The following is a 27,464-nucleotide window of genomic DNA, read 5'->3' as shown; positions in this document are numbered from 1 at the left end:
TGTAATAGGCACTGTATTACTAAGCTTGCACTCATCTACAAAAATGTCAACAAAAATCTACAGAACCTACCCGTCTTGGGAGACACACTAGAACCTTTTTCTAAAATAACAAAGGGAAGAAACCATCAGGATCTTCATCCCAGCTGTCAAGATTATCCAGATTTTTCTTAACATCTCTAGAGCAAAATGCAAATTTTGTAAGAATAGGTTCAGGTTGATAAGTATCAGGGAGAGGGACATCCTCAGCTGATTGCTTAGCTTCAAAAGCTCAATGAAGCAGTTCAGCCCTTTCCCTATGCCAGTAACCAACCTACCATCATCTGTTAGAAGTGGCGGAATGGAAGATGAACCTGACCGAAGGACAGATGATGCCAACATGGTCCACCACAGATGAGGCAAGTAATTCTTAAGGTTTCTTCTTCATGGAATTATAGCAATTTCTCTCAGCTGTATGGTAAGTTCTATTTGCAGCACAGCTAGACTCAACAACAATGGTGTAATTTCAATTTGAAAGATTTCATCTCCATGTGTTGAACTTGGTCTGTCATGGTAAGCTCATCTACATGTATCTCAAACCAGGGCCAGTCACTTGTCCTGAATTTGATGACCTTTCTAGGAACATAAATTATTGAGATAGCAATGGTTGTTTGTATGGGTGGACAAAAATGAAAAGGCTAAAAAGTGGGTACAGCAAGGAACCTAGTTGAATACAGAATTTAGGCCAAAGGCCATTCAGTACTGAAATGGAAATTGATGGTAAAAGGTTTGAAAGGTGCGACAGGAGGAAAACCTCCCAGTTGCACTATGGATCAACTGTTGGGAGAGGGTGGAAAGTAAGATGGAAAGAGAATAGGAAAGGAGGTATAGTAAAAGGAACAAAAGGGGTTGCAGCTAGGGGGCCAAAGGCACGCTGCAAAGAACTTTTAAGTAATGCCGGTGCACTGACGGCAGTAACCCCCTACGGGAAGCAAGTAACTGAGGAAACACTGCAAAAACCATTCAGTAACGCCCACAATGAACCACAAGAAGTTTATTGGTCACCCCATTACCAGCACACTAATTTCATCACCTCAGTGGTATTTCATCATAATGATCAATGTTCACCTTAGACCAGTCACGAGCCATTTCACAAGATTTTGTCAGTTTTGATGGTAGCTCCTTAACATCTTAATTGTTATGCACAGCTAACATAGTTTTCTCCACACCAGCATTTACAATCTCTTTTTAGTTTCTCCCTATTTATCTAAAATTTATATTTCTGTTCCAAAATATTGCTCACTTGAAGGACTGCTAAGTACTTGGGGGGTTATTTAGTCTTGAAGACATTTCCTTAAGCATTTCCCAGCAACCATAATACTTTTAAAACTCCTAAAAGTACCTTACACTACACGGTTAGCAAAAAACAAAAAATACAGCTAAACTTTATTTTTTCCACATAATGGCATACAGAATCTTCTTTAATTTGCTATTTTAAAGTGAAACCCTTGGTTCTAATTCCCTTAGAAGAAAAAAAAATTTTTAAACTCGCTAGGGAAAATTACTGGGACACTTACTGGTCAAACTATACAGTAAATGATATCCATTGATATATAAAGCACATACATACAACTAAAGCATGTAAAATAAACTTAAAAGATGAAATTGTGGCATCAGTGTGATACAAAGTATACAAATATATAATCATGATCCCACAACTGTATCCCATGACCAAGTGTTTCATTTCTGTCAACAATTTAACATTAAAGCAGGGTGTTACTTTGTACTTTCATCCAAACACGAAACAAAAAGTAATATAAAAAAAAAATACCTTAAAAGGAATAGGTTCTGAATGGTGGCAACAAATCTTTGACACTATGCACAAATGGGTATGCAACATTATGCAAATGTATTTACCAAAGCATTAATAACTGCACTGACCAAGTTACACCTAGAAAATGCTTACAAGGACAACCTTCAAGTGTTCCACTGCAGTTAAATATCGTTACCATGTCAGTTCTCGACTTGCGAAATCAACATTTTTTTTTTTTTATAGAAAAAGTGTTCTTCCAAGATTCCCTATTATGTAGAAGAAAAACTGAATCTGTAATCAAACTAATAATCTGCCACCTTCACTTGACTACTGTGCAGACTGTAACAAAATATTCACCCAAAGTATGTTCTTATGAATGATCTTCAAAGGTTCATATCCAAATTCAGTCTTCCTCAGTTCCTTCACGTCCATTCTCCTGTGGTGTTCGTGAACGTGAACGTGAGCGTGAAGGAGATCTAGAACCGGTACGCGAACGGCTTTCTCTCTGGGGTGATGGTGACCTTGAACGCATATGAGAGTCTTCGTCTTTCTCATAAGGACTTCTAGACCTTGAACGACTTCTAGACCTACTATGACGGTCATTTTCTTCTTTTAGTTTAACTTCTGGTTCTTTAGATGCTTCACGAGATCTTGACCTCGACCGACTATCCCTGTCATGTGATCTTGACCTTGATCTTTTGGCATCACTGGAAAAATTGAAAAGAATTACTGTATTACCAAACAACTTCCTATTAATCTTAATATAATTAAAACTTGCCTGCCAGCTTCCCAAAGCACAACCATCTCTCACCAACAAGGACCATAATTATCATATGCAGTGAAATTAACACGCTTCCAACTCCCCAAGCATTTAATTCACATACTCTATGCAACTACTGGGGTGGGAGTTAATCTGTTTACAAGAACTTCAATATGACAAGAAATTAAGAGTGGAAAATAGTGACATGCCTGAATACACACCTTGACTTCGATCTTGACCTTGATCTTGATCTTGATTTTGACTTTGACCTTGACCTTGATTTTGATCTACTTCTAGACCTTGAATCCCTGGACCTGCTCCTTGACCTTGAACGAGATCGAGAGCGAGATCTACGGGAACCTCTTGATCGAGATCTACTCCTTGAACGTGACCGGGATCTGTTAAAAAGTACAGTTCCATTATCTCACAAGTCATCCAACAACTATTGAAATTTCATGTATACATCAGTTCAATGGGAAGTCCAACAAAAACAATGACCACCACAGTACCTTGAGCGAGAATATGATCTGCCACGTGAGCGTGACCGGCGGCGGGACCTGGACCTGGAACGTGATGGGCGATCTTCAATTAAACGAATCCTCCGACCGTTGAGTTCTGTGTCATCTAGCTCTCTGATGGCGCGTTTCATGTCAGACCGGGTTGCAAATTCCACCACTCTGTAATAGTAGGTAGAGTATATTTAAAGCAGTAAGACATGAGAAATATAAATATCAAACAATTCCTGCTAATTAACATGAGGAATACATCACATAATATACATACCCTTCATACCGACGATGTTTGTGAGCATCTGCAAATGTGATTTCTCCTGCTTTGCGCATGTAGTCCTTAAGATCCTGCAGCAGAGTGAGAAAAGGTGAAGATTAATGGATGTAGTTATACAATGATTTTCAGTCAAATGAACCATTTACACTAATTAGCTGACTACCAAGGACTTGAAATTAATATGCTTAAACCTAAACATGAGGACCCTATGATAATAGTTTTGTAACTGTGTGAACAAATTTGACAGGTCACAGTCTCTATTTAATGAAACTATCTCATTTTTCTTGTTTAGCTGAGCTATCTTTGACAGAAGTCTGGTGAACATTTTCTTTATGTTCATGTGATAATTTCCATTTAATCTGTCAACAGACAGTCATGCACAAGTGTTGAATTGCCATGCCCACCCTCCCTTACCAAACAATAAATGAAAAGTATGAAATGTAGATTAAACAAAAATGTTTTATTTTGCATGTTTCTTCCAAGAGTGAGATCTGTGACTACCCAATCACCAACATGCTTCCTTTATACCATTACCTTCTTTCATATTCCCAAGTTAAGATGACTGTAATAGTGAAATCTAGCTAACAGGATTCAAATGTGCCTAGCAATTATATGGGAAAGCTAAATGTAACATGACAGATGGGAAGGATGATAATTGATAATTATGATGATGTTTCTTCAGCTACAACACGGAACTAGAGCAAGCATTCATACAAAAAGATAAAAAAAAAAATATTTATAAAAACAAATAAAGAACCAAGGAGGAAATGAAGGAAAAGCAAAGAAAGGGACTTTCTCAAACCACTGATGATATAATCATTATGTATGAAGTCAACAGCAAGTAGTTATACCCTAACGTGGGCGTAACTCATGCTACGCAGAATATTGGTCACAGGCCCTCGGTCCAGCTGGGTGGGACGGGCTGGCCCCCTGGGACACTGTGGGACAGCAGGGGTACGTCCGGGTGTTCTTGGGTAACCTCCCGGGCCTCTCCCGTCCACCTCTACTTCTCACTCACCGGGTGTGGGGGGGGCCATCTTAAAACATAGGCGCACAGTTTAAAATAGATTGCTGCAGGATGATGCATTTCTGCACATACAGTACTCATAAACCTACTCATCCCCTACTCACACCACACTAGTTCTAGTAATAAATTTTTAAGCTCAATCCCTGTGTGATGATCTACCACAAGTTATTTCCTTTCAAATTTCACCAATCATGTAAATGCATTAGTTATGAATATGTATATACAACCTAAGATAAATTTCCTTGACATAAGAAAGGGCATTTAATGTTTCCTTGATATCTGCAAATTTTATCCAAGTAATATCTAACTGAAACCATTCATGTGCTTTTATTTCAATTTTTTTTTTTGTTCTGAATAAAAAAGTATCAACATTAACAATATAGGATTTTCATGAATGGTATTCTATACATGCTCAAAGTTTACCCTGCATATCCTCATTTTCATTTTCTGACATCATATCAGTGCAAAATTATTCCTGTATTTAAAAGCAGTACTCAAGGCAATTGCTTTTAACTGTTGAAGTGCACTCAATCCACAAAACCCCATATTCAAAGGCTTCTGCACATGGAATAATCTGATATTAAATTTTGAAAACTAAAATGATCAGAAACTACACTTCTAGTGCTTACCACTCACCCTGTTATACCACACCATTTCAATAAAATCTTAAGAAACCAACGACAAGATTAGTTATAGTTACGCTTTGAAAACTTTTACATAGATGACACAATCACTCCATAGTAATTTATTCTGAGCTCAATTATGACTGAAACCTTCCTACATTTCACTTTCACAATGAAGGTTCAAAAAACTACGGTAAAGTTAACCACACATTCTTTCTCAGCAACAACCTTCTCTCATCACAAAAAATGCTTGCAAAGATGTTCATATTCATTAAACACCTTAAGCCTTTACTCTCCTTTGAAAATCTGACAAATTTTAATGTAATATATTAACTATCACTCACATGCTGCACCCTACTTTGAAATTTTGTAATCTAACTTACACCCTAAATAAATGACTCAACATCTGTATCTCTAACTTTGAATGTGCACTTCAACTTGGCTGAATAATTTGGCTTAATTCTTTTCCACCAAGACAAATATAACGCACTGCACTTACATTATACTGTACTCAACATGCAAATATAAGTTTATGAGTATAAACTATAGCATTAATATTTAAAACTTGAAAAACTAATTTGCTCAAAACTTATGAGTGCTGATAAGATATAAGCACTTGAAAAATTATGACCAGCAAAAGATGATGCACACCAGGGTACTTCTAAACTCGTAGAAACAGTATAAAAAATTATTCTTACCTAACACTGCATAACCCAGACAGTAAACGGCATAAGACCCACCCTTCAACCAGGTCGTTTGTTTTATATTTTAAATCACCAGAATACCTCCAGTCGATGGTCCTTAGTTAGAAAACTAATTTGGAAAATTGTGCCCAATGCTTTTGGTTTCTCATTATGCTCCCCCAGTATTGGCTGTACAGACTGTAATAGCACAAAAATAAAAGGTAAGATGATTCAAATATTCTAACTTCAGCCTCATCACTGGCTTATATGAAAATTATGAGGCAATCTACTGCCATTGCAATCAACATTCAATTAACGACACCCTAAGCAATATTAAAATATGTCTACCTATTTTCAATCATCTGTCTTGAAGATTCCAAGATTTTTCTAAATTCCAATTTTTTCTTTATACAGTAGTCTACATCAACAATAACTTTCAAAAGTACACTAATTCATGATGAAAAAATTACATCATTGTACAGTATATTACAGGACTACTGACAGTACAATACAGTACAATCAAACAGCTCCAGTCACAATTTCAAAGAATTGCAAAGTTAGGCTACCAAAAAAAATTAGTCCATAAAACAGCAGAGCAGAGCTAAGCTAGACCAATAATACCTGAGCGATGATTTACCTCACCACAGCATGACAAGTCTCGACCAGACTCTTTATTAAGTTTGGGATCCACACGCAACCAGGCAGGGAGAGGGGGAATCTCGTGCACGAGAGCTTCTCATCCAAGTAAATTCTGAACGACCGTAACTTTTACTTATGCCCCCTGCTGTGAGACCTGAAACTTAACTGTTAAGAACTACATTACCACTTTTCAAAATTATGCAGCATTAATCCATATTCTCTACAACTACCGAATCCACCTTCGTCCCCCAAACAGTTTGTGTGACGCCACCGCGAGCCCTCGATAGATGGTTGTGGAAGGAGGTTGTGGGGGGAGCAGAGACCAGTGATTGGGACCCACCTGCCAGCTTATGCGAGACGACAGGTTTTCGACGATGACTCGATAAGGCGTCCTTGTTGGTGGGCCGTACCTGCGGTGAAGGTCACTTGGCTTACTCCACTTCGCTCTTTAACAAGTGAATAACGATGTTTTACCAAAAGTTAAATTTTTCAAAACTGAGAACCAAAAAATATTTGGTCTTTAGCCTTACAATAAAAAAAAAAATTACTACAAAGGATGACATCAATTAATCTTAATGATTAAACTTTTAAAAATACAGTCTCAGTGCATAAATTAAAATCTAGACTAACAAGAAGTGCTCTTGATCTTTCAAGTATGAAATGAAACATTACTGAAAAGTAAATTAATGCAAATTACTAGGACATAAAGCACTTGAGCCTAACTTGAATGAGAACACAAAGCTTCACTGAAGAGGAAATTATAAGGATTGGTCTGGCCATAATGTAGGCAAGTCTAAGAAAATTACCTAAAATTGTTAAACAGGGTTTACTTATTACTTTCACACTCATTTCATTACATAAGTGTTAACATCAACACTGTATGAAGCCCAGTCACCTTACTACCCAATTAACTGACTGATTTCAACTACTCTTAAACAAGTTCCTCTGGAAAAGGGAAAAGTCAATCACCTGGATCAAAATAAAAACTCATTAGCTTTATGAAATTCTTGAAACAAGCATAGCTCTCCAGACAATGGTATTAAGTTTTAAGGCAAAGCAGGCCAGGAAATGAATAGAAAACCCACAAAATGGGAAAAAATACAATATAAAATACAGGCAAGAGGAATTTTTTTAGATTAACTGACCAATTTACAAAAATCTGGCTATAAAGCCAAGCACTGGGGCACTTGAGCCATTCAGCACTTACATTGAAAAGAGGGAGTTGGAGCAGTTAGAAGAAAGGAAGTAAAGGAGGTAGAATACAGTGGGTGCAGCTTGGGGCCAAACAGACGCTGCAAACCACCTTTAATAATGCATACAGTGCATCACATGAGATGCATTGACAGCACTAACTCTCTGAGGGATTTATTGGATGCAACGAGCATTTCAAAAAAACCGATTCTGATCAGTGAAGGTTATCTTTGCATAAATTTTATCTCTACAAATACCCCATAAGAGTACCCAACATACAAATTCTTAGAAATACTTCTGTACACCATGTATAGTCTTAAAATATGAACTCAAAACAATAAAAAATGGAAACATTGTTATTTCTAAACCACTGTTAACATTTTAAATTTACACATACCTTACTCCACTAAATGTAAACATTTAAAAGTAAAAGCAAATTTAGAAAACTAAATACAAGAGTTGAAATTAACCACAGTAATACAGCATTCAGAAAATGTATAGTTGGGAAGGTAAGCAACTGTGCACATTTGACAGCAAGATGGCACCCAACAACTAAACATGCCAGAGCAGTGTCATGATGCTTTCCTGGCTCCAGCCATCAGGAACATAGACATTACAAAAACAGATCAAAACAAATTACAAGCCACATTAAGAATATTTATATTTCACAGCATCCCCTCCTTTAAACTTGTGATGGAAAATAAAATGTATAAACCAAAGGTGCTACACCTACATCTAACATTATGATTAAGTTTCTTGATAGAAACCAGTACTCAAATCAACCTTGCACAACTGTCTGACGTCACAGCTAAAAATCTTCCCGGTTTGCTCACCAGAAGGGCTTATTATAAAATGGTTTACAAGTCATATAATGAACTACATAACTGCAACTGGATAAACGCTCATCTAGGACCATTCACTCCTGGGTGTTTCAAGTGTCATTTGATGTTGAATAACATTTAGCCATTCACACATTTTACTATTAATCATGTATTGCATTCTGTACAGATAAGAAATAGGTTGTTTACAGTGAACATCAAGTAAACAAGGTATGACCCCAGTCTCAATTTAAATATTTTAATTTACTTTCTCTTGAGCTGAACCTTTGATCACCTTGGACGAAAATCCTAACATGACCCTAGACAATGAAAACACTCAAAACTTGTGTAATTCAAAGAAATAATTATTCATGTTGTCTTATTATATTAGGTGTATATTATACACAAAATAACCTTAACTCTCATAAACACTCAAAACTTGTATAAGATTCAAAGAAATAATTATGCATGTTGTCTTATTATAATAGGTGTATATTATACACAAAATAACCTTAACTCTCATACACAAGATATCCAAAGGGCACTGTATACTGTACTATAGTATGGAAACAAATGTTGTGTATATGTGAAAGTGTAACTATTAAATAAGAAAATAAACCAATCTGCACACGACATTCACATAGCCAGTGAACAGTACATGACTATTCTACTTTAAACTGGCAATTATTTTTGCACTCACATCCAGACAGTTCAAGCTTTGCACAATATACACTGTGGACTTTTATTTGCACTTTTGCCATGTAGTGGAGGTAAGTGCATATTTTCTGTAACCACTGAAAGAGGTAGTCATGGTTTGAGTGTTGATAGGGGACGTGTGAATGATCAAGGATCGCTATATTATAAAATAAGATATACAAATGGAAAACATAAGTGTTAAAGTATAAACTGTACACTATTGAAGCAAACCAATAAAGGTTTCCAAGGTGCTACAGGAGGTGAAGAAAAATTCAAAACTAACAACCGTCAGTTGGGAGATTAAAAGGTTAAAACGTATGTATCACTAAGAACCAAAGAACAAGTGAGCTTAACATCTGAATAGATATGAGAGTGATGGCAGTGCATTTAAGAGAGTACACACCATAAACTATTTCATTACAATAATGGAGATAAGACAAAGAAGCACAGAAACAGAAGTCCTTAGAGATATTCTATGCAATAACACTGTTTTATCAACAAAACCAGAGGAAGAAGAGTTTAGTACAGTGCATTCTCAACTTGCAGCACCACCGACTTATGGCGATTCGATCTTACAGCGCTTTTTCAGTGCTGTTAACGGTGCTTTACAGCACAGTAAGCGCTGTCGACGGTGCTAACAGCAAGAATAGGCATCAAGGTAACAGTGTTTACAGCACTTTAACTTGATGTGACATCAAGTTACGGCACCATAAGCATCGTTAAAGCACCGATAACGGAGAAAAATCAACTTGTAGGGCGGTGCTGGATGGATCCCCCGCCATAAGTCAAGGACGCACTGCATACATAAGTTTAAAACCAGGTGGTGGTATACAAAGAGGGTTTAACACCACAGAGGAAGCCAAAGGGTAGTCCTGTTCAGAAAAGTGTAGCAGTGAATAAAATGCTACGTCAAATATATAAAACTGTCAGCTTTGTAAAGTGAAAATACTGTAATGAGAGGAAGACAATCCAGTTATGGAAGAGGGGAAGATCTTGGAGATATGGCAGACTGGAATTCTGTTACGGTACTCGGTGGACAAAAATTCGAGTCCTTATGACTTGCAATTCTCTACACAGCAGAAGCAAGAGAAGTTAATGATTTTGAAGAGGGGTCACAACAAAATGGTGTAATTCACGACTGTAGTGAATCGAGATCATATTACCAATGATGTCCAGAGTCTGGACAAGACACTTAAATCACAATTGAGATGGTATGCACAAAGTTGCTGGGTGAAACAGTGTTATCATGTACGGGCTAATATAGTAGGTTATCCATGAACATTTTAATTTTTAAATGTGCATATTTGTTGATTCCTGATATATGAAATGTAGCTCAGTTGGCCATGGTGCTAATTACGGGGGCAATAATAATTTTAGCTTTATTATATCATTATACTTATGGATGTAGAAGCACAACCAGAGGGTAGGCCAAGGTCAGGACAGTACAAGATTTATACAAAACTTGAATGTAAAAGAATAATGATAAAAACAAAACAGTACTACAGTTAGGAAACAGGAATATACAACTCGGATTTTGAGCATCTGCTTAACGGAGGCACAGTTACAGTACAGTATATAGAACCTCCTAATGGAGCAAACCAGTCATATACTGAAGTCACTTAAGCAGTGACAAATATGCATATTATAATATGTGAACATTCGTGTAAAAGTAATGTGTGTTCTGTATTTTTTATATGATTTTCCTTTCAGATATTTCATGTGTTGTGAAGTGTAATGAGGTGATGTTGTAATGTGTGTATTGTTTGCAATGCTACTTGTATGTGTTATGTTTTGTGGGAGATGTTGGGAGTTTCAGATTCTGCAGAGGGTTATTTTGGTGACCAGATCAGATAAGATTAGATAAGATCCTGTGGTCATGTTTGCACAGCTGTGTACCTAACCACACAAGAAATGGGTATGCGAGGGAGAGCACTTATGATATCTTTGAAGAGGGATGACAGGTTGATAGCCGAGACTCATTTGGAGACCTATCTTTGTTTGAACAAGTGTCCAGCCAGGAAGTTAATTACCAATCATTCAGATAAGGGGCAAAACATATATTGCTTTCTGAGCCAAAGAATAAATCCAAGAATAGGCTGTTTATTCTACAGAAGTAATTCTGTATTCTGTTTATTCTAGTGTAGAGAGAGGAACTCAGTTTATTCTAAGATTCTGTCAGTGTGACCTCTTTCTTTAAATGACTAACTGGTAAGCCAGGTTTGGAGTCACAACAGGCATTGGTGAACCAAAAGTAGTTAATTAGAATAGGGAGCTGGTAGGATGTGGCAATTTCTCTCTCTCTCAACCCATCCTTATATAGAAGGGTGTAAAGTTATGGTCACTCTCCCAAAATACATATAAGTTTTGTGAATGGTTAAAATATACCTGCATTGTACAAGCATTGTAAAATGTATTTACTGAGGAGTAAGGAATTGTGTAATAGAGTGCAGAGAGGAGTAAGTTTACTATGGTAAAAACTGGAGTGGCTTTGGTCAAAAGTTAATTTATGATTTTGGTAAGAGGTGAATATGATCTTTTAAAAAATGGATGTAATCTTTTTGAGAGATAGATATAATCTTTAAACAGACTGTCTTAGTGAAATTGCTGTTGGTACATTTTCTGCTGCATATTAATTTTTAATATGTACTTGTTTTCATTGTGCTTGTGTCTATAATTTCAGTGTTACCCAAAATTATGTATTGATACTTTAACATTGAATACTTATGCTGATTTCCATTCCTTGAGATTTCTTTTTCAAATTTGGAATAAATCTTAATAGTTTGAATACTGCTCAGTTAACTTAAATTCTTGATAAATTACAGTTTTGTGAATTAAACTTGTTTAAAAATTAATTAAATCTTATATTGTTATCAAGTAATAGTAAACCTTTTTGAGATTGTGAACTCTAATTATAACTTTTGAACTTGGAAATAAATTTGTTTGTTTAAAGTTTTAAAACCAGTGTTTCATTCTGACCACCAGTGATTAAGAGATATTTGTGTGTGTACAAGGTAAGTGATATATCTGTAACGTTCTCTTTTGATTTTATCGAAGTGAATTAGAACCGGGGAAACATTTTATAATGTTCGATGAAGTGATGGCCCTTTTCCCCTGTTTATTTGTTTATTAACAGTTGTTGCCTCACCCATAACTTGAGAAACTTAAGATTGATTTTTTCAAGTGTTAAGTAAGTTTTAAGGGATCACTGTTACCTTTAGTGTTCAGTCATATTATTTTATGAGGTTTCAGGTACCTGGCTGAAGTGAGGTAAATTTTTGGTTTTAATATTTGTATAATAACCAGGTACTTGATCACTTCATGACAATATCTACAATGGCTCACTGCATCAGAAAATGTGCTTGTTACTTTACATTCCAGCAATCAAATCACTTTCAATGATGATTGCCATCTACTTGTAAAATTTACATTTTAGTCGCTGAATTGTGTTGAATGGTCTTTGTACAATGATTTTTGAAGTTTCCAATTTTGCACCCACCTCACTTTCTATGTTTCAACTTTTGATACCGATACAAGTAAATAACTGGATGTAAAACATGAAACATGTTTCCCTATAAACCAAATAATTGTAAATGGCTTGATCCCAACACCAACTTCATGTACCCTGAAAAGAAAATCCTGCTGTGCATAACCAATTTCCAACCCCCTGGCCAAAATAGTATCATGCCATTTCTGACTGTAGTTTTGCCAAAGCTGGTTGTGCTGCTCTGCTTCCCCTGGCTTCTAATCCTTTTCCCATTATTATGATGTGACATTCGTCTCCATTCACACAATTCCTTTTCACTCTACTTCTCTAATGTGTTGCGCTTTTCTTTTATCATAATTATTTAGCATCACTGTTTAGTAGAATGTTTCCTTCTGCTGTGTTACTACAGATAGGCACCTGTTTCACTGCACTGTATGATCTTGTTAGGATGTTTAATATCAATAGGACCTTAACCATCTGTTGAATCAAAATCTTTTTCAAGGGGACTTTCTCGTGGTTATATTGATGAAATTCTAAAACAAAAAAAAATCTGTGGTCTCAAAATTGATATAAAATAAAAAAAAAAATCTATGGTATCGTTTGGCATTCAAAAGCACATCTACGCAATATCTCATTAACATTCAACTAAATTTAGAAATCATGCAGAATTTCTTACACACCAAAACTAGACCCTACGATGCATAACAGTTAGCCCAACATATCAAAATAACTCAATCAACTTTAACTAACGTCACTTCGAAGCAAGAAAGAGGACCAATAATTCTGTAACAATGGTCATAAATCTCTTTTTTTCATATGTTTGGTTAATCCTTTCAATACTTGAACAAAACAGACATTATACTGACAAAAGAAAATTCTACAAGAAGGAAAAAGAGAGCAATGAGAAGGAGCAATGAGAAGGAAGAGGAGCCACTACACTGTCAATGCCAACCCTTTCTTCATCACACTTCAACCATAAGTATAGAGGGTGCCATTACTAGCACCAAATGCCTTCTTCACACCACTTCACCTCAACTGACCCCAGCCTTTGACCTCCGGCATTTTTTGTTACACGATTATGAAGATGAAGATATAAAATCACAGACATCGAAGAAAATGTCATATGGTTGCCAGGTAGTGGTTAACTGTTCTTTTTTCATTTCAGATGTCATATATGTAAGTTTGTGACTTCAGAGTTAATATTTTCCTTGTGGGTATATAAATATGATTTTTTTTTTTTTACACTGGTTTCATTCATAACCTGTGATTTATTTTATCCTTCACAAAGCACAAGGTTGGTGGTGCTTACCATGCCAGCACACAACTTGCTACTCCAAGAGGTCATCATAAATAACTATCTCCTCAGTATATCATAGTACAGTAAACTGAATAGGGTAAACAGTTCCTACAAATGTTTGAACAGGTGGATTTTGGAGTTTTAGGCTACGTTCAAACAGCCTTTATATTGCAATAATGATTTACAGGCCTACAAAAAATCTAAGGCCTCTGAGATGTAACCTGGTTTACTAAAGCATTAATTTTTAGATTACCTACTCTTGAATAATAAAAGATGATCTCTTTAAATTATATATAGATGACAGTTTTTATTTTAAATACTTATTAGTACTGATGTTTGGGGGTATGCAACAAAGTTTTTTAAATTGATGAAGATTTATTTCCAAAGTCCTACTGCTTTATGTGCAACATTGATTTTTAAGGTAACGTGCCAGTTGCACAGGGGGAGGGTGACAGGTCCTGCCCACTGCAAATGAGGTGTAGGAGCAATCAACCACCAGCGGCATAGTGTAGGGAGAATACATATTCAGAGTGCAAGGGCTGGGATGACTGTAAATGGAAGGTGCTTGAATCTGAATCCCATCTGAATAGACTACAGAAAAATGGGATTAGGAAGGCGGCTGCTCGTGCCGAAAGTATGGCCTCTGCAAGTGGGGATTCTTCCCCTAAACCTAAGGCTTGTAAGTGGGGATTCTTCCCCTAAACCTATGACTGATTCTAGCCTAGCTCTTCCTCCTACTCCTGGACACACACACACACTCTCCTATTATCAGTCCTCCCTCTATTCCCCAACATACTCCTGTGGTTCTGACCCCGATGCCACAGCCAGTCTGGAGTCCAAAGTTGACAAGAAGATTTATTTGGTAGCGAGTTGTGTCGGAGGTAGGGGCGTCCCTACATGTGCTTATGGAAAATGTGTACTGTGACAAAGTTTGTGATAAAGTGTTGAGTGAAGTGTCTGTGGTGAAGTGGCTTCGCATCCTGTCGGTGCACCTAGACAACGGTCACTGTCCTGCTCCTCTGTACCTGGGAGAAGACATACCAGAGGTCCAAGGGAGGCTGGCGGGGTTTGCCCACGGGTTGCTGCCCCCTCAGTTGACCCTGTGGCTAGATCCCAGGCCTCAACCAACTGCCGCTGGAAAGGCATATCAGTGGATGTGCACCACTTATCTTCTAGCTCGGACTCAGATTCCAACCAGTGCCGTTGTAGACACTTCCTGGACTCATCCCGGCCGTTGAAAAGGCAAATGGGAAATTTGACTCATGCTTCCCCAATCAAGCGTCACAGGGACTCCCTCAACAACCCACTTCCATCTTGTAGCTACCTGCACACCCATGGGATTCTCTTATTTTGATCTCTCCCAAAGATGCCAAACACTTGAAACATCAGTCTAAGTGTCTGTCGCATGAGGCCCTGTCTCGTCTCAAAGTGCCAGTGCCGGAGAGTCCTATTCCAGCTCCCATGCACCCAGCTCTTGCTCCTGCATGCCCGGCTCTTGCTCCCGCGCACCACATGCCTGCTCCCATGCGTCCAGCACCTGCAAAGGGCTTTTGCCCAACTTCCCTCTCACCTGATCAAGGAGAAATAACTTTATGTTACCGGGGAAGCTCCCTCTCTGGGAGTTGCTGGGACTTCACCAGCCTCATCAACTAATCCTATCGGTCAGCCTTTGCTTCGGCTAAAGTCGTCTTCTCTTATTCAGAATTACTGTAGACCATCTTGTTAAGGACCTCTTCAAGGTTTTCGAAGCTCTCAGTTTTTTGGATTGGACAATAGGAGCACTTGCTAAGACATAGGATTTTAAGGGTTTGAATGAACTCTGTGCTGCAGATCTTTTCAGTGTTCTTTCGTGTGCTGACAAAGCTATCAGGGATGGCTCAGTGGATGAGCCTTCTAGGGACCCTGTCGTCTATCGAGACTCTTGTCAAGTTGGGCAGATTGCACACTAGAGTTCTCCAATTCTACTGCAAAGCCAACTGGGACAGGAAAACTCAACCAGACTTTGTCGTCTTTCCCATCACGCAGCAGATAAAATAGGACCTTCAATGGTGGCTGGCCAAAGGAAGACTTTCTCGGGGAAAATCTCTCAACCCTCCAAGCCCCAACCTAGACTTCTATTCAGACGCTTCTGATAGAGGCTGGGGAGCCCTTCTAGGGAATCAAAGAAGTTTCCGGGTTTCCTGGGTTGTTCATGCAGACAAAACCACCGCTCTATCATATATCAAGAAACACGGAGGCACTCGTTCTTTTTCCCTCTATCATACTGCAAAGGTCCTTCTACTGTAGGCACACCAGAATCAAGTGACGCTAGTTACTAGTTTCATTCAGGGAAAATTAAACATCTTGGCGGACAAGTTGAGCCATCAGAAACAGGTCCTCCCTACTGAGTGGACCCTGGATCACAGGCTCTATGTTGACCTTTGGAGAGTGTGGGGCAAACCACCCATAGACCTGTTTGCTTCCTCAAGAAACAATCGTCTTCCTCTCTTCTGCTCCCCAGCCCTGGGTCGCCCGGCATGGGCGGCGGACGCCATGCTCATAGACTGGTTGGGTCTAGATCTTACGCCTTCCCACCCCTCAACTTGGTGAGAGAAGTCTCCAAGTTCAAGTCACACCGTAACGCTTCTCTAACTCTCAAAGCGCCATTCTGGCCCACAAAGGAGTGGTTACTGGACCTTCTATATCTTCTGGTAGACTTCACGAGGCTGCTTCCCCAAAGACTGTGACTACTTAAACTCACTTCAAGAGATACCACCAAGGGTTGTCCACTTTTGCTCTGACAGGCTTCAGACTGTCAGGAAACTTGCCAGAGCGAAAGTTTTTCCAGAGCAGCCGCGGAAGTTATTGCAGAGTGCAGACGACAATCTACTTGCAATGTCTACCAGTCAAAGTGGACAGTGTTTCATCAATGGTGCAACAGACATCACATTTCATCTTCTGAGACATCAACCCAGATTGTGGACTTTCTCCTTTACCTGGGGACCTCTAGAAGTCTTTCCTCGTCCACCATCAAAATATACCGAGCAATGCTTACCTCAGTGTTTAAACAGAGGTGCTGATCTTTCTTCTAACCAAGATCTTAATGGTCTGATTAACTCTTTTGCACTTCCAAACAGAAGTCTAACTTAGTGTCTTGGAACTTGGATGTTGTCTTTAAGTGGCTTACGAGGGCCCCCTTTCGAGCCACTCGGTTCCACTTCCCTCAAGAACCTTACATGGAAGGCCCTTTTTTTTAGCGGCCCTGGCTATGGCCAAACATGTTATGAGCTGCAAGTGATCGACAAGAGTGTGGGCTTCTCCCAAGGAGATGCAGTGTGCTCTTTTACCTTAGGCTTCTTAGCCAAGAGTGAGGAATCTTCTAAGCCTTGGCCTCGCCCTTACATATTAAGAATTTAATCAATATCCTGGGCCCCGATGAAGAGGAGAGGGTTCTTTCTCCAGTCAGAGCCCTAAGGTACTATCTACATAGGACCGAGAAGATAAGAGGACCTGCTAGCAACTGCTGGTGTTGTCAAGAATCCTTCTTGTCCCCTTTCAAAGAATACCCTTCATTCTTTAATAGAGACCTGATCTCCGGAGCGCAGTCCCAGATTCAGGAAGACTCTTTTCCCTTGTTTAAAGTTAAAGGTCATGAAGTTAGAGCAGTGCCTATCTCTCTCACCTTGAAGCACAATTTATCCCTCTTGTCTATTCTTTAGTCGACCTTTTGGAGGTGCAAGGCAATCTTCGTATCTCATTATTGGAAAGAAGTGGAGACAGTTTTGAAAATTGCAGTACCCCTGGACCTTTAGCAGTGGCTGGCATGGTGTTGGGGAAGAAGCATAGGAGATATCCTCTCTCTCTTCTCTCTTTGCCTTGATGTAGGGTGTCTAAGTTTTTTTTTTTTTTTTTTTTTGGGGAGCCTGGGAGTACCCACCAGTTCTTTGGATGGGTAGTGGTTTGTCGTGTCGGGTCGGGTGACAGTGAATTCTAGTTGTCGATTTGTGGTACTGCACCCAGGGAAAGGACAACCTTTTTTCCTGCATACGTCTTGTCAGCGATCAGGCACATCCTCCGTTGCAAGACTTCTACTTATGTAAAGGTAACTCTCCGCTCCACGCCACGCCACTACAGGTTAAGATGAGCACCAACCACAGGCAGTATTCTTCTGCTGCAGCTCTCTTAAGCCATTCTTTTCTGCTGAAGTCATTACTCCTTTAATTTCTTTTTTAATACACCAGTCCATTCATCCCACCCCCCCCTGGCAATGTGGGTTTCAGCTAAGTAATTATTTGGTAAATTACTTATGTAAAAATGACATTTTTATTTTGTAATGAAATTAAGTTCTATATAAACTTATCAAATAATTACTGAATCAGAGCCCTCCCTCCTCCCCTTTGTTCATGGACTGTGGGGCAATAAAATAGAATGATGCTGCTGGCAGTTAGTCGCTCGTACACCCTCGTTGCAGTGGGTGGGACATGTCATTTCCCCTTTGCAATTGGCGTGTTACCGTGAATTTTGAATTTAGGATGCCGTGAGAGCATAATCGTTAGCTAAGTAATTACTTGGTAAGTTACTTATATAAAAATAGTAATTAATAATTCTTAAGTGTATACCAGTGGTGGTAGTCTAGAGTGGTAGGCTACCACCACTGTATAATAGTGATAATAGTAGGCATAGTTCAGAACGCACCACTTCACTTCCCAACGTGTCAACACACCGACTTTAGGATTGTATACGGCTGCCACTCTAAATTTTCATTTTCTTTTATTTATATCTTTCTATTCTATGCTAGTAATTGTTCATAACACACACACACACACACACATACATTATATAATTTATAAAGAGAGGGATGGGAGTTAGGGAAGCAAATTTGGTTGCTTTGATGTGCATACATAAAGACTGGTACAAGAACAGTACCTGTTTGGGTCATGTTGCATTCACTCAGCCGACAGCTACTCAATAAAGTACCATGTCCAGTGTTACCAAATGTAAAATATAAATAAAACAAGTAGGCCTACAATGATTTGGCCCTTGTACCATGCACGATATTATCGTTCGGTTTTGTACAGTAATTTAACTACATCCCTGGTACTATTATTTTTATAAAATATAGATTATTCCAATTTACTTACAAAAGGACTGCAAAGAATGTTGTAAAGTAATTGTATTTGATAGCTTTTATTTACTCTCTCATTTAAACAGTCAGACATAGGCAAATTGGTGTGTGGGGGTGTGTGCGCGCTTGTGTACTTATCATGAAACTTTGTTTTCTTCAATTTGTGTCTCACTCAAGCAGTACATATTAATGTACTGCTTAATACCTACACCTATCCTGGAATTATAAAATATTCCGAAGTCCATTTTACATTCGTATAACATCCGTGAATTTTTTTTCTTTCAGCATTTTATTCTCTAATAAGAAAACTAGTGAGATACATATTGTGGTAAAGAATAAAGCTTTTTTTTGTATTCTGACTGCATTCCACAAGCAAAAGAATGTTTGGTAGCATATATTTAATGCCAAACCATATGGTGAGAGTAATCCTAATTATAGCCTACATATGGGGATGATATAACAACGGGATTTGGTGACCCCTTCGCGGTCCTCCTGAGATGCCTTTGTGGTCCCCAGAGGACCGCGGACCCCATTTTGAGAACCTATGGGCTAGATCTTCATTGACTATCAAAATGGCATGAAGGGAAGGGAATTTCTCTCTGATGTCGTACACAGGTTTTTATTTGGAAATGACACTGATAGTTGGAGACCTGAACTATCAGTAGTTCTGATAGTGACAGTAGTTAATATGGTGATGATTATTATATCATAGTTACAGGCAAACCCACCTTAGATCAGTTTTTGAGCTGGTTTTATCACCCATGATCATGAATCAGGAAATGGCAGAGGAGGAAGCAGATTTGTTGGGCACCAGAGGTGGTGTGCGTAAACAAAGAAAACATGATAAAATTTGCAAATGGCATACCACTGAAGATTCAGTTAGCAAAAAAAAAAAAAAAAAAAAAAAAAAAAAAAAAAAAAAAAAAAAAAAGGTGCTTTGGAACTCTTATAGAAAAAAAAAAAAAAAAAAATCACGTTTTCTACAGAATGCAGGTCGATTTTATTTTATTTTTTTTTTTTTTTTAGATTTTTCCAGGTGAAAGTTTTAGTCAAGAGCAAGCACTCTAGCTTTGTAATAAAGATTCTTAAACTGAATAACAAAAATTATTTTAGTTTTACTCCATGCTTTGAGAGGTATCATAAAAATTACTAATAGTAGCTACATAATTCAATATTTAAATAATTACCTACGTATCATTTGCATATTCTATCACTAATATAATAAAACATATATTCGTACATTGTCTTATTATAACAGTAAGGAAAATAAACTATCGAAGTACAAATATAAAAAGAGCGAAAATTAGTTGGTTATAAGATCAGCAAGACACTGATCTCATCACTAGTGGCGGTAACAGGCTCGCAGCAGAAGGGCTAATGGTTACATTGGTTTCAAGTCAGCACAAGCCTAAGATGACAAGAAGTTTAGAGTGTAAAATAAGACTGGTTTGAAGCTTGACTTGAGCCAAGACACTGTATCATAAAAGGGTGTGGTTGGGGGAATTCAAGCAGAAATCTAAAGACCACTGACTACTAATCCTAGAGAGGAAAACCTTAGTCCACTGATGTACAATGAAAAGATAATAGATGATAGATCATTCTTTCCCAAGAATACAGTAAATGCTTGGTCTGCCCATATCAGATTAAGACAAAGGGACTGAAAAAGGAGGGCATAGACTTATTATTAAGTAGGTACAGTGAATAGTAAAGGGTAATAACTGCTTTCAGATTATAAACTTGTAACGTCAGAAAGGGATAGCACCGACTAGTTAGATAAGTTGAGAATAAAATTTTAAGTGGGATATTTGAAACACTGCTAAATGGCTGCCAATGAGTCATACTACAAAGTGATTTACCGAGATGTAGCATTTTACTTGTTTTTCTGGATGGACAATGAAAACTCTTGAAAAATGTTTCAAGTTTTTAAACACCACCACCTACTATTTAAAATAATAAAACCTAACAGAGCAAGAAGCCCCTATACCACCCCATCCCCAGTTAGCGAGCACTCAAAATCATGGTTTGGAGAGTTATATATATATAAAAAAAAAAAAAAAAGTGTACACACAACAGTGTGTATCCTTGAACACAATATGTGAATGAATCCTTCAAAAGTCATAGAAATCTCATTTGATACAGTAGCCAGAATAGAAAAAAAAATTAACCTGATGTAAATTCTCACAAAATCGAGGTTCTTTAAGTCAAGAGCAAAGACAAACCCACAATAAATTCACAAAAGATATAAAACCAAGCATGACCAAGAACCATACAAAGCTTTTTAGGGGGGGGAATTTACTGAAAAGATTGAACATGAATGCACACAACCACAAAAGTAGGATTTACTTGTAAGGAAGACACTAAAGGGCAAAATATCAAGACACAAAAGGGCAAAGAATCAAGACAATATATAAAAATGTTCTGCAAGCTGAGTGAACTAAGACCTTTACAGCATTTGCAAACCTAACAAAAGAAAAAAAATAAATACATGTATCCTCAAAACATGGAAAGTATTCTATTTAGCTATACATGAATGTTAGGTTTTCACCTTTTATTTGGGTATGTTTTCAAAGCTTGTGCCAAGCAATGAACGAATTAACATTCAAATATGAAAAGTATACAACTGTGCATGCTTGAAATGTGTCAGCTTTACAACAAACTACCATTAAATAACCTGCAATGATAAGTTTGCCTGTAAAGCCTGTAAATGCCCCACAAGTAATTTTTAATATTTACATATATAGGAGAAACTAAAACTTGAATGAAACAGGAGACCAGTTTCTTTTAGCAGGAGAGTTTTCTCTAATTACTCAAGTTCAATGGGGGCAAGTCTCTCTACAAACTCTTCAAAAAGGAAGGTTTTCCTAATTACTACCTTTCAATGGGCAAGTTTTCTTTAGTTACTCCCTTTCAAAAACTTCTGATGATGGACAATTCTCACCTCTCAAGCCAAGCTGGACGTCTATCACGTTCACGGTCGCGGCCACCATAACCTGAATATCCACCTCTCCTCGGTAAACCCCTGGCATGTTCTACAGTGACCCTGCAAGAGGTATACAAAAAACTAATTAATATAAAATGTTTATGAACTAGTTATAATTAAAACTATTTATGGCCAGGAAATTAAAACAATGGTACAACAGCAAGAGCTTGCTAGTTGTTACTAGTGCATACAATATATTTCTGAAAAGGGACTACTTTACTATGTAAACAGTCCTAAGAAGTTAATGTGATAAATTTTATATTGTCATCCACATATGCATTTACACTAGCTGAGAGGGAAATTTACACACACCTGAAATGCACAAATTTAACAGGAGATAATATTCATCCATTACAAACCAAATCAATGACAGGTGAAACCTTTACTTTTGATACAGGTCTTCCCCATGTTATCCTACCTTTCGCCAAGCAGCTCACGTCCATTCATTTCATAGACTGCATCATCAGCATCTCGCTCATCCTCAAATTCCTGTAATCCACAATACATTATTTCCATACTGAAGATAAAAAAAAAAGTATTGTTATATATAATGAAATTAAAATCAGGGCAATCACAGTATAATATTAATTACTCTTTTTAAACTTAAAGATATTTCCACCAAAAACAAATAAACATCAAGGAAAAACTAACAAAAGCTCTTGTAAAATATAAGTTGAACTTACAACAAAGCCATATCCATTTTTTAGCAAGCAATCTCTTAGCCTTCCATATCTTTTGAAGAAGCGCTCCAGATCCCTCTCACGACAGTTGTAGTGCAACCCACCAACGTACACGCGTGCCATTTTCATATTACCTAATTACCTGTAGAAGAAAATAAGATATACATTTTATGACTTACAATTAAACTACTATTCCATGCCAAGCACCCATCTCTTAGTTATAGAGGCCATTTTAATTACTGAAAACTGTTTTCTAGGTTATAAAGCTATACAAATTTATACCAGGCCTGCACACCTTGATATACTTGCACTTTGCGCATGAATTGTAAATTAAATATAATTTCTCAAGCTTTTATAATGCTTTCTGGGACCTCACCATGTTTCATGAATTTTGGTAACAACTTGGGAAAGCACAGTGCTTATGTTGAACAGGAAGTGCCCAAGTATGCACGTGTGAAACAGTTGATTCAAATCAAAAGATTGGTTCCTCTTTCCTCTAACTTTGATATCATACATAGATTTTTATGGGGGACCCTTTTTTAAACAGCAGATGCAGTATCACAAATTCAGTAATTTGCATTTTTCCAAAATATACACTTGTATTTCAAATGGATTTATAAGCCTAGTCATGAATGGACTAAACTACTAGCCGGTTTTCCCGACTATATCGTTATCGATTAAGATCCCTTTGGTCATTTTACCCTAGAGCTCAAATGCAGAGTATCGGAGATTGCTTCATTTCTTCTAAATGTGACCTTGGTATCCTTTGTGTTTGTAAATGCCAAATCAACAATCATGTTGTAAAATGAAGGTAGCATAAGTTATACCAAATATAATTGGTTTCTATTCATTTTTGCACTTTCCCTTGTAGAATTTATGCATTTACCCTGGCCTAACACAGACACACACACTCACACACACACACACACACACACACACACACACACACACACACACACACACACACATAACCTGAAATTGTATATATAAATTAAGGTAGACGTTGACATGGCCTGATCTGAGAAAGTCTGCCAAAACCACCCACAATTAAAAGGGGTAACAGATAATGGTAGGGCATTTGGCATCACAACGATTAAATCGGCATGAAGGAACCGATAGGGTATAGTATACACACAAACGTATATAAAGAACAGCTAAAATCAAATGAATCGCGTCTTTGAAAAATTGGTTCAAATCCCAGCTACTCCCGAAACCCTCCTTCATCAGTCATCGTCATGGACAAAAACAAACCTAACAGCTGATAAAAAAATGCAATAAAAGAATGGCAAAAAAAGGGGCAGATTTGACAGACGACATGCGGAAGTGAGTTGCTGCAATGGTGAAGATTCATTCTGCACCAGAATATTCATTGATAAGCTGGCTTGAACATGGCCACAGGGTCGTCAGGCTTCCTCCGTAAATATAACCCCATAGAACTGATTTGGGGCAGGTAAAAAAATTATGTCTCTCAGAGAAATAATTTTAAAATGGCGGATTTAAGACCATTGCACCATTCAAAAGGTCACTAAGTGGGCTAATGCTATAAAGGCTAATGGAAGATTCTGACACTAATGGAGTCTTTTGTAATTGAATTACATCCGATGATGGAAAGGCTTGAATGTCTGGATTTTATTGATTGTAAAATATATAATTTTTAATATTCATTATACCAAACTGTTTTCTTTTATATGTATTAAATAAAAAACTTGATCTTTTTATGTAAGTTATGCCAATCAATAAGGCAGAAAAATATTCAGATGAAAATGTAATTACAAATATCTAATTGAAATGTAAGAATGAATACAATAAAAAGACAACAATTCTTTAAGACATTATAATTATAACATGGTTTTAAAATACCTTCAATAAACACTTACATTTAAGGATGTAAACCATTTGTAATAAGAGGGGAAAAAAAAAGAAGTGAAAAAAGGGATTGGTAATCAGTAGAGAACTTATCCGGCTTTACTATAAGCTGATTTTTTATGTGTCTAGGTAAAAAAGTCCTAAACTTTTAGATTCAAATACGAAGCATTCTGACCAGACCTAGTCATGGCAAACATTTTGGTTTACCTAGTAAACACCTACTAGAGCAAATGCAGAGTAAGGAGATAGGTTGGTGTGGTAAATTCAACAAGAAAAAGGGCCAAACCTAACGCTTTTGCCAGACCTTACCTCCCTAACCTGAATTGGGTTGACATGGCCTGATCTGGACCTCCCAAAAACCACGTTGGCAAATTTTCAGACATGGGGCGAGTGTTCAACGAAGGAAACAAGTTCCGCAGACAAAAACAAACCTAACCTTTACAAAAAGCTATGACCTGACCACACCAGATATTACTTTCCTAACCTCACTTAGGGCACCATGCACTGGACCCCAAAGTAGGCTAACACTAACCACTGGAAAGGCTTGATCCTGTCGTCCTAAAACCTATCCTCAGAAATTAACCAGGTATGTTACTTATAAGTTGCCAATACACGATATGAAATTGTAACCCACATTCTTGAAAAGAGCTCTTCATTCTCATTATATTGAACCCCATAAACACTGTGCGCAAATGATAAATAAAAAATTAATCATATTACAATTTTATAAGGTAAGCCTAACCCCCCTCCATAACTAGTATGGCAAAATTGCAACCAGTAAACACCCCTAGGTTAAATTGGGTTGGTGTTTTTAGGTTCTTTTAGTGCCCTATCATTTCCTGGCCACTTTCGCATGAAAAACCAGTTATTTTACTTGCTTTACAAGAATTTAAAGTAATATTTTGTTGGCCAGCTGTAACTACAGTGTAACTGACCTTTGAAGACTACATAAGGCTTAGATCCACCTCTTGTGGACCTGTCGTGTAGTCTTCAAAAGGTCAATTACAGTTTAGTTACAGCCAGCTGACAAAATATTACGGCCAGCTGTTTGTTTGGCATTTTTTATGTTATTTTACTTGCTTTACAAGAATTTAAAGTAATATTTTGTCGGCCGGTTGTAACTAAACTGTAATTGACCTTGAAGACAACACGACTTGAATTACCTAACGCAGGGTAGGTCTAAGCAAGCATTCCGCGCCAAGCCTGGCCCCCCACCTCCATAGCTAATACGGCAAAATTGTAACCAGTAAACATCTCTAGGGTACGTTATGTTGGTATTTTTTGGGGTGTTTCCTGGTTACAATTTTGCCGTATTAGCTATGGAGGGGTAGGGGTATTGCCGCGGAATGCTGGCTTAGACCTACCTGCCTTAGGCAATTGAAGCCGCGTAGTCTTCAAAGGTCAATGACAGCTTAGTTACAGCCGGCCGACAAAATATTATATACTTTAAATTCTTGTAAAGCAAGTAAAATAACACAGGAAAACGTCAGTTGCCATTGTTTAGCTCATCACGAACAGCCGGCTTAGAATTACCCATATGAAATTGTAACTTACATTTTTGAAAAGAGCTCGTCATCAAATTAGGACTCATAAGGTAAGGCAATACAGCCCCCGCCTCCCATAGCTAATACGGCAAAACTGTAACCAGCAAACAGGCCTACCCTAGCTTATGTTGTATTTTGTATTGGCAACTTATAAAATTTTACCGTAAAACCATGCAAAAATGGCAGGCTGGAGTCTTACTGGCAACTTACAAAATTTTACCAGCTCTGATTAACTAACTTTTATTCTAAGAAAGTTTTTGCTATCTCCCTACCCAGCATAGGCTACTGCCCGCTATTTTGAAACGAACACTACTAGGCCTAGCATACGTGGTAAAATTTTACAAGTTGCCAATAAGACTCCAGCCAGCCATTTTTGCACAAAAAACCATTTTGAGTTTTTCATGCAAAAATGACTGTGAAATAATAGGGCACTAAAAGAACCTTAAAATACCAATATAACTTCACCAACGGGTGTTGACTGGTTACAATTTTGCCGTATTAGCTATGGAGGGGAGGGGTATTCTTACCTTATAAGTCGTAAATTATCTAATTTTTTTATTTGTCATTTGCGAATAGTGTTTATGGGGTTCAAATTAATGAGAATGAAGAGCTCTTTTCAAAAATGTAAGTTACAATTTCATAGTGTGTATTGGCAACTTATAAAATAATACCGCATAGGTCACATTACTAAAATAGCGAAAAGTGGGGCAGCCTCACAGAATATGGGGGTAGTTTGGATGACCGAGCGACGCGCCCACAACTCGTTAACGACGACTCTAAATGAAAAATTGCACTGAATAAATGTTCGTCAGCCCAAGGTAACACTATGCCTAGTAGACTATTGTGGTCATGCGTCTCTTCCACTCCCTGAACTACCGTACCTGTTCCACACTGTTGGTTTCTAAAAGGCTTGTCCCACCGACTGCCGAAATCTAACGTAGCAACTTCAGGCTTTGGCTACTTTCGGTCCAACGAAACCCATATGATACCGCCGCCTTCGATATGGTCGAGTTAGACAAGACCTATCCCGGTTTCTCTGCAGTATGATGCTTGCGATGGTCACCGCGAACGACTGTAACCCTTATCTGGCTTAAATTCTACCAACTCTGACCGACAGGTACTGGAAGGCAAATTTACTACTGAGCCATTTAATAAACAAAACCTTTCACGCCTGTCACTCAAAATTCAAGATGGCGTCTCGGTGACTCAGAGCAGCATCTTCGCAATACCCTCATTACAACATATACAGAAATGGTTTATTTTCAAAGACAGCACAGGGGGGTTTGACTCAACAATTCCGCATACTCACGATAACATTCGGGGACGAAAGCACTATACTCGCAGCATTTATCTTCACCGTCTTTGGCCGTAGTTACTACTCTTTACTAGAATGGAATTTCCACGTCCACGTGCTAACCTCTGGCGGCAACTGTTGGTACTAAATGTAAATAGTACCATACCAAAATATACTATTCTATTTTCAACTATACTTAAAGC

At 37.8% G+C, this 27,464-nt stretch overlaps 1 protein-coding gene across 6 annotated transcripts in view; it reads right to left on the bottom strand.

The window, feature by feature from the left end:
* Positions 1-1,409: 1,409 nt before the first annotated feature.
* The window catches only part of LOC136825477 (serine/arginine-rich splicing factor 6-like), a 37,801-nt gene continuing 11,746 nt past the window's right edge, over positions 1,410-27,464 (bottom strand). Inside the window, exons 1-9 of one of the 6 annotated variants that reach the window (XM_067082000.1) lie at positions 27,277-27,421; positions 22,561-22,699; positions 22,296-22,366; positions 21,836-21,937; positions 6,648-6,753; positions 3,333-3,406; positions 3,059-3,226; positions 2,771-2,947; positions 1,410-2,496 (exon numbers count right to left, since the gene is read on the bottom strand). In XM_067082000.1, coding sequence (XP_066938101.1) covers positions 2,193-2,496; positions 2,771-2,947; positions 3,059-3,226; positions 3,333-3,406; positions 6,648-6,753; positions 21,836-21,937; positions 22,296-22,366; positions 22,561-22,686 — 1,128 coding nt within the window. In that variant the 5' untranslated portion in view covers positions 22,687-22,699; positions 27,277-27,421 and the 3' untranslated portion in view covers positions 1,410-2,192. Of the gene's footprint in view, positions 2,497-2,770; positions 2,948-3,058; positions 3,227-3,332; positions 3,407-6,647; positions 6,754-21,835; positions 21,938-22,295; positions 22,367-22,560; positions 22,700-26,848; positions 27,422-27,464 lie in introns of those variants that run through there. The other 5 variants (XM_067082003.1, XM_067082005.1, XM_067082002.1 and 2 more) reach the window with 5 other exon arrangements.

Source organism: Macrobrachium rosenbergii, chromosome 37, assembly GCF_040412425.1.
Source record: "Macrobrachium rosenbergii isolate ZJJX-2024 chromosome 37, ASM4041242v1, whole genome shotgun sequence".
NCBI lineage: Eukaryota > Metazoa > Arthropoda > Malacostraca > Decapoda > Palaemonidae > Macrobrachium > Macrobrachium rosenbergii.
This window is presented reverse-complemented; position numbering and strand designations above follow the sequence as displayed.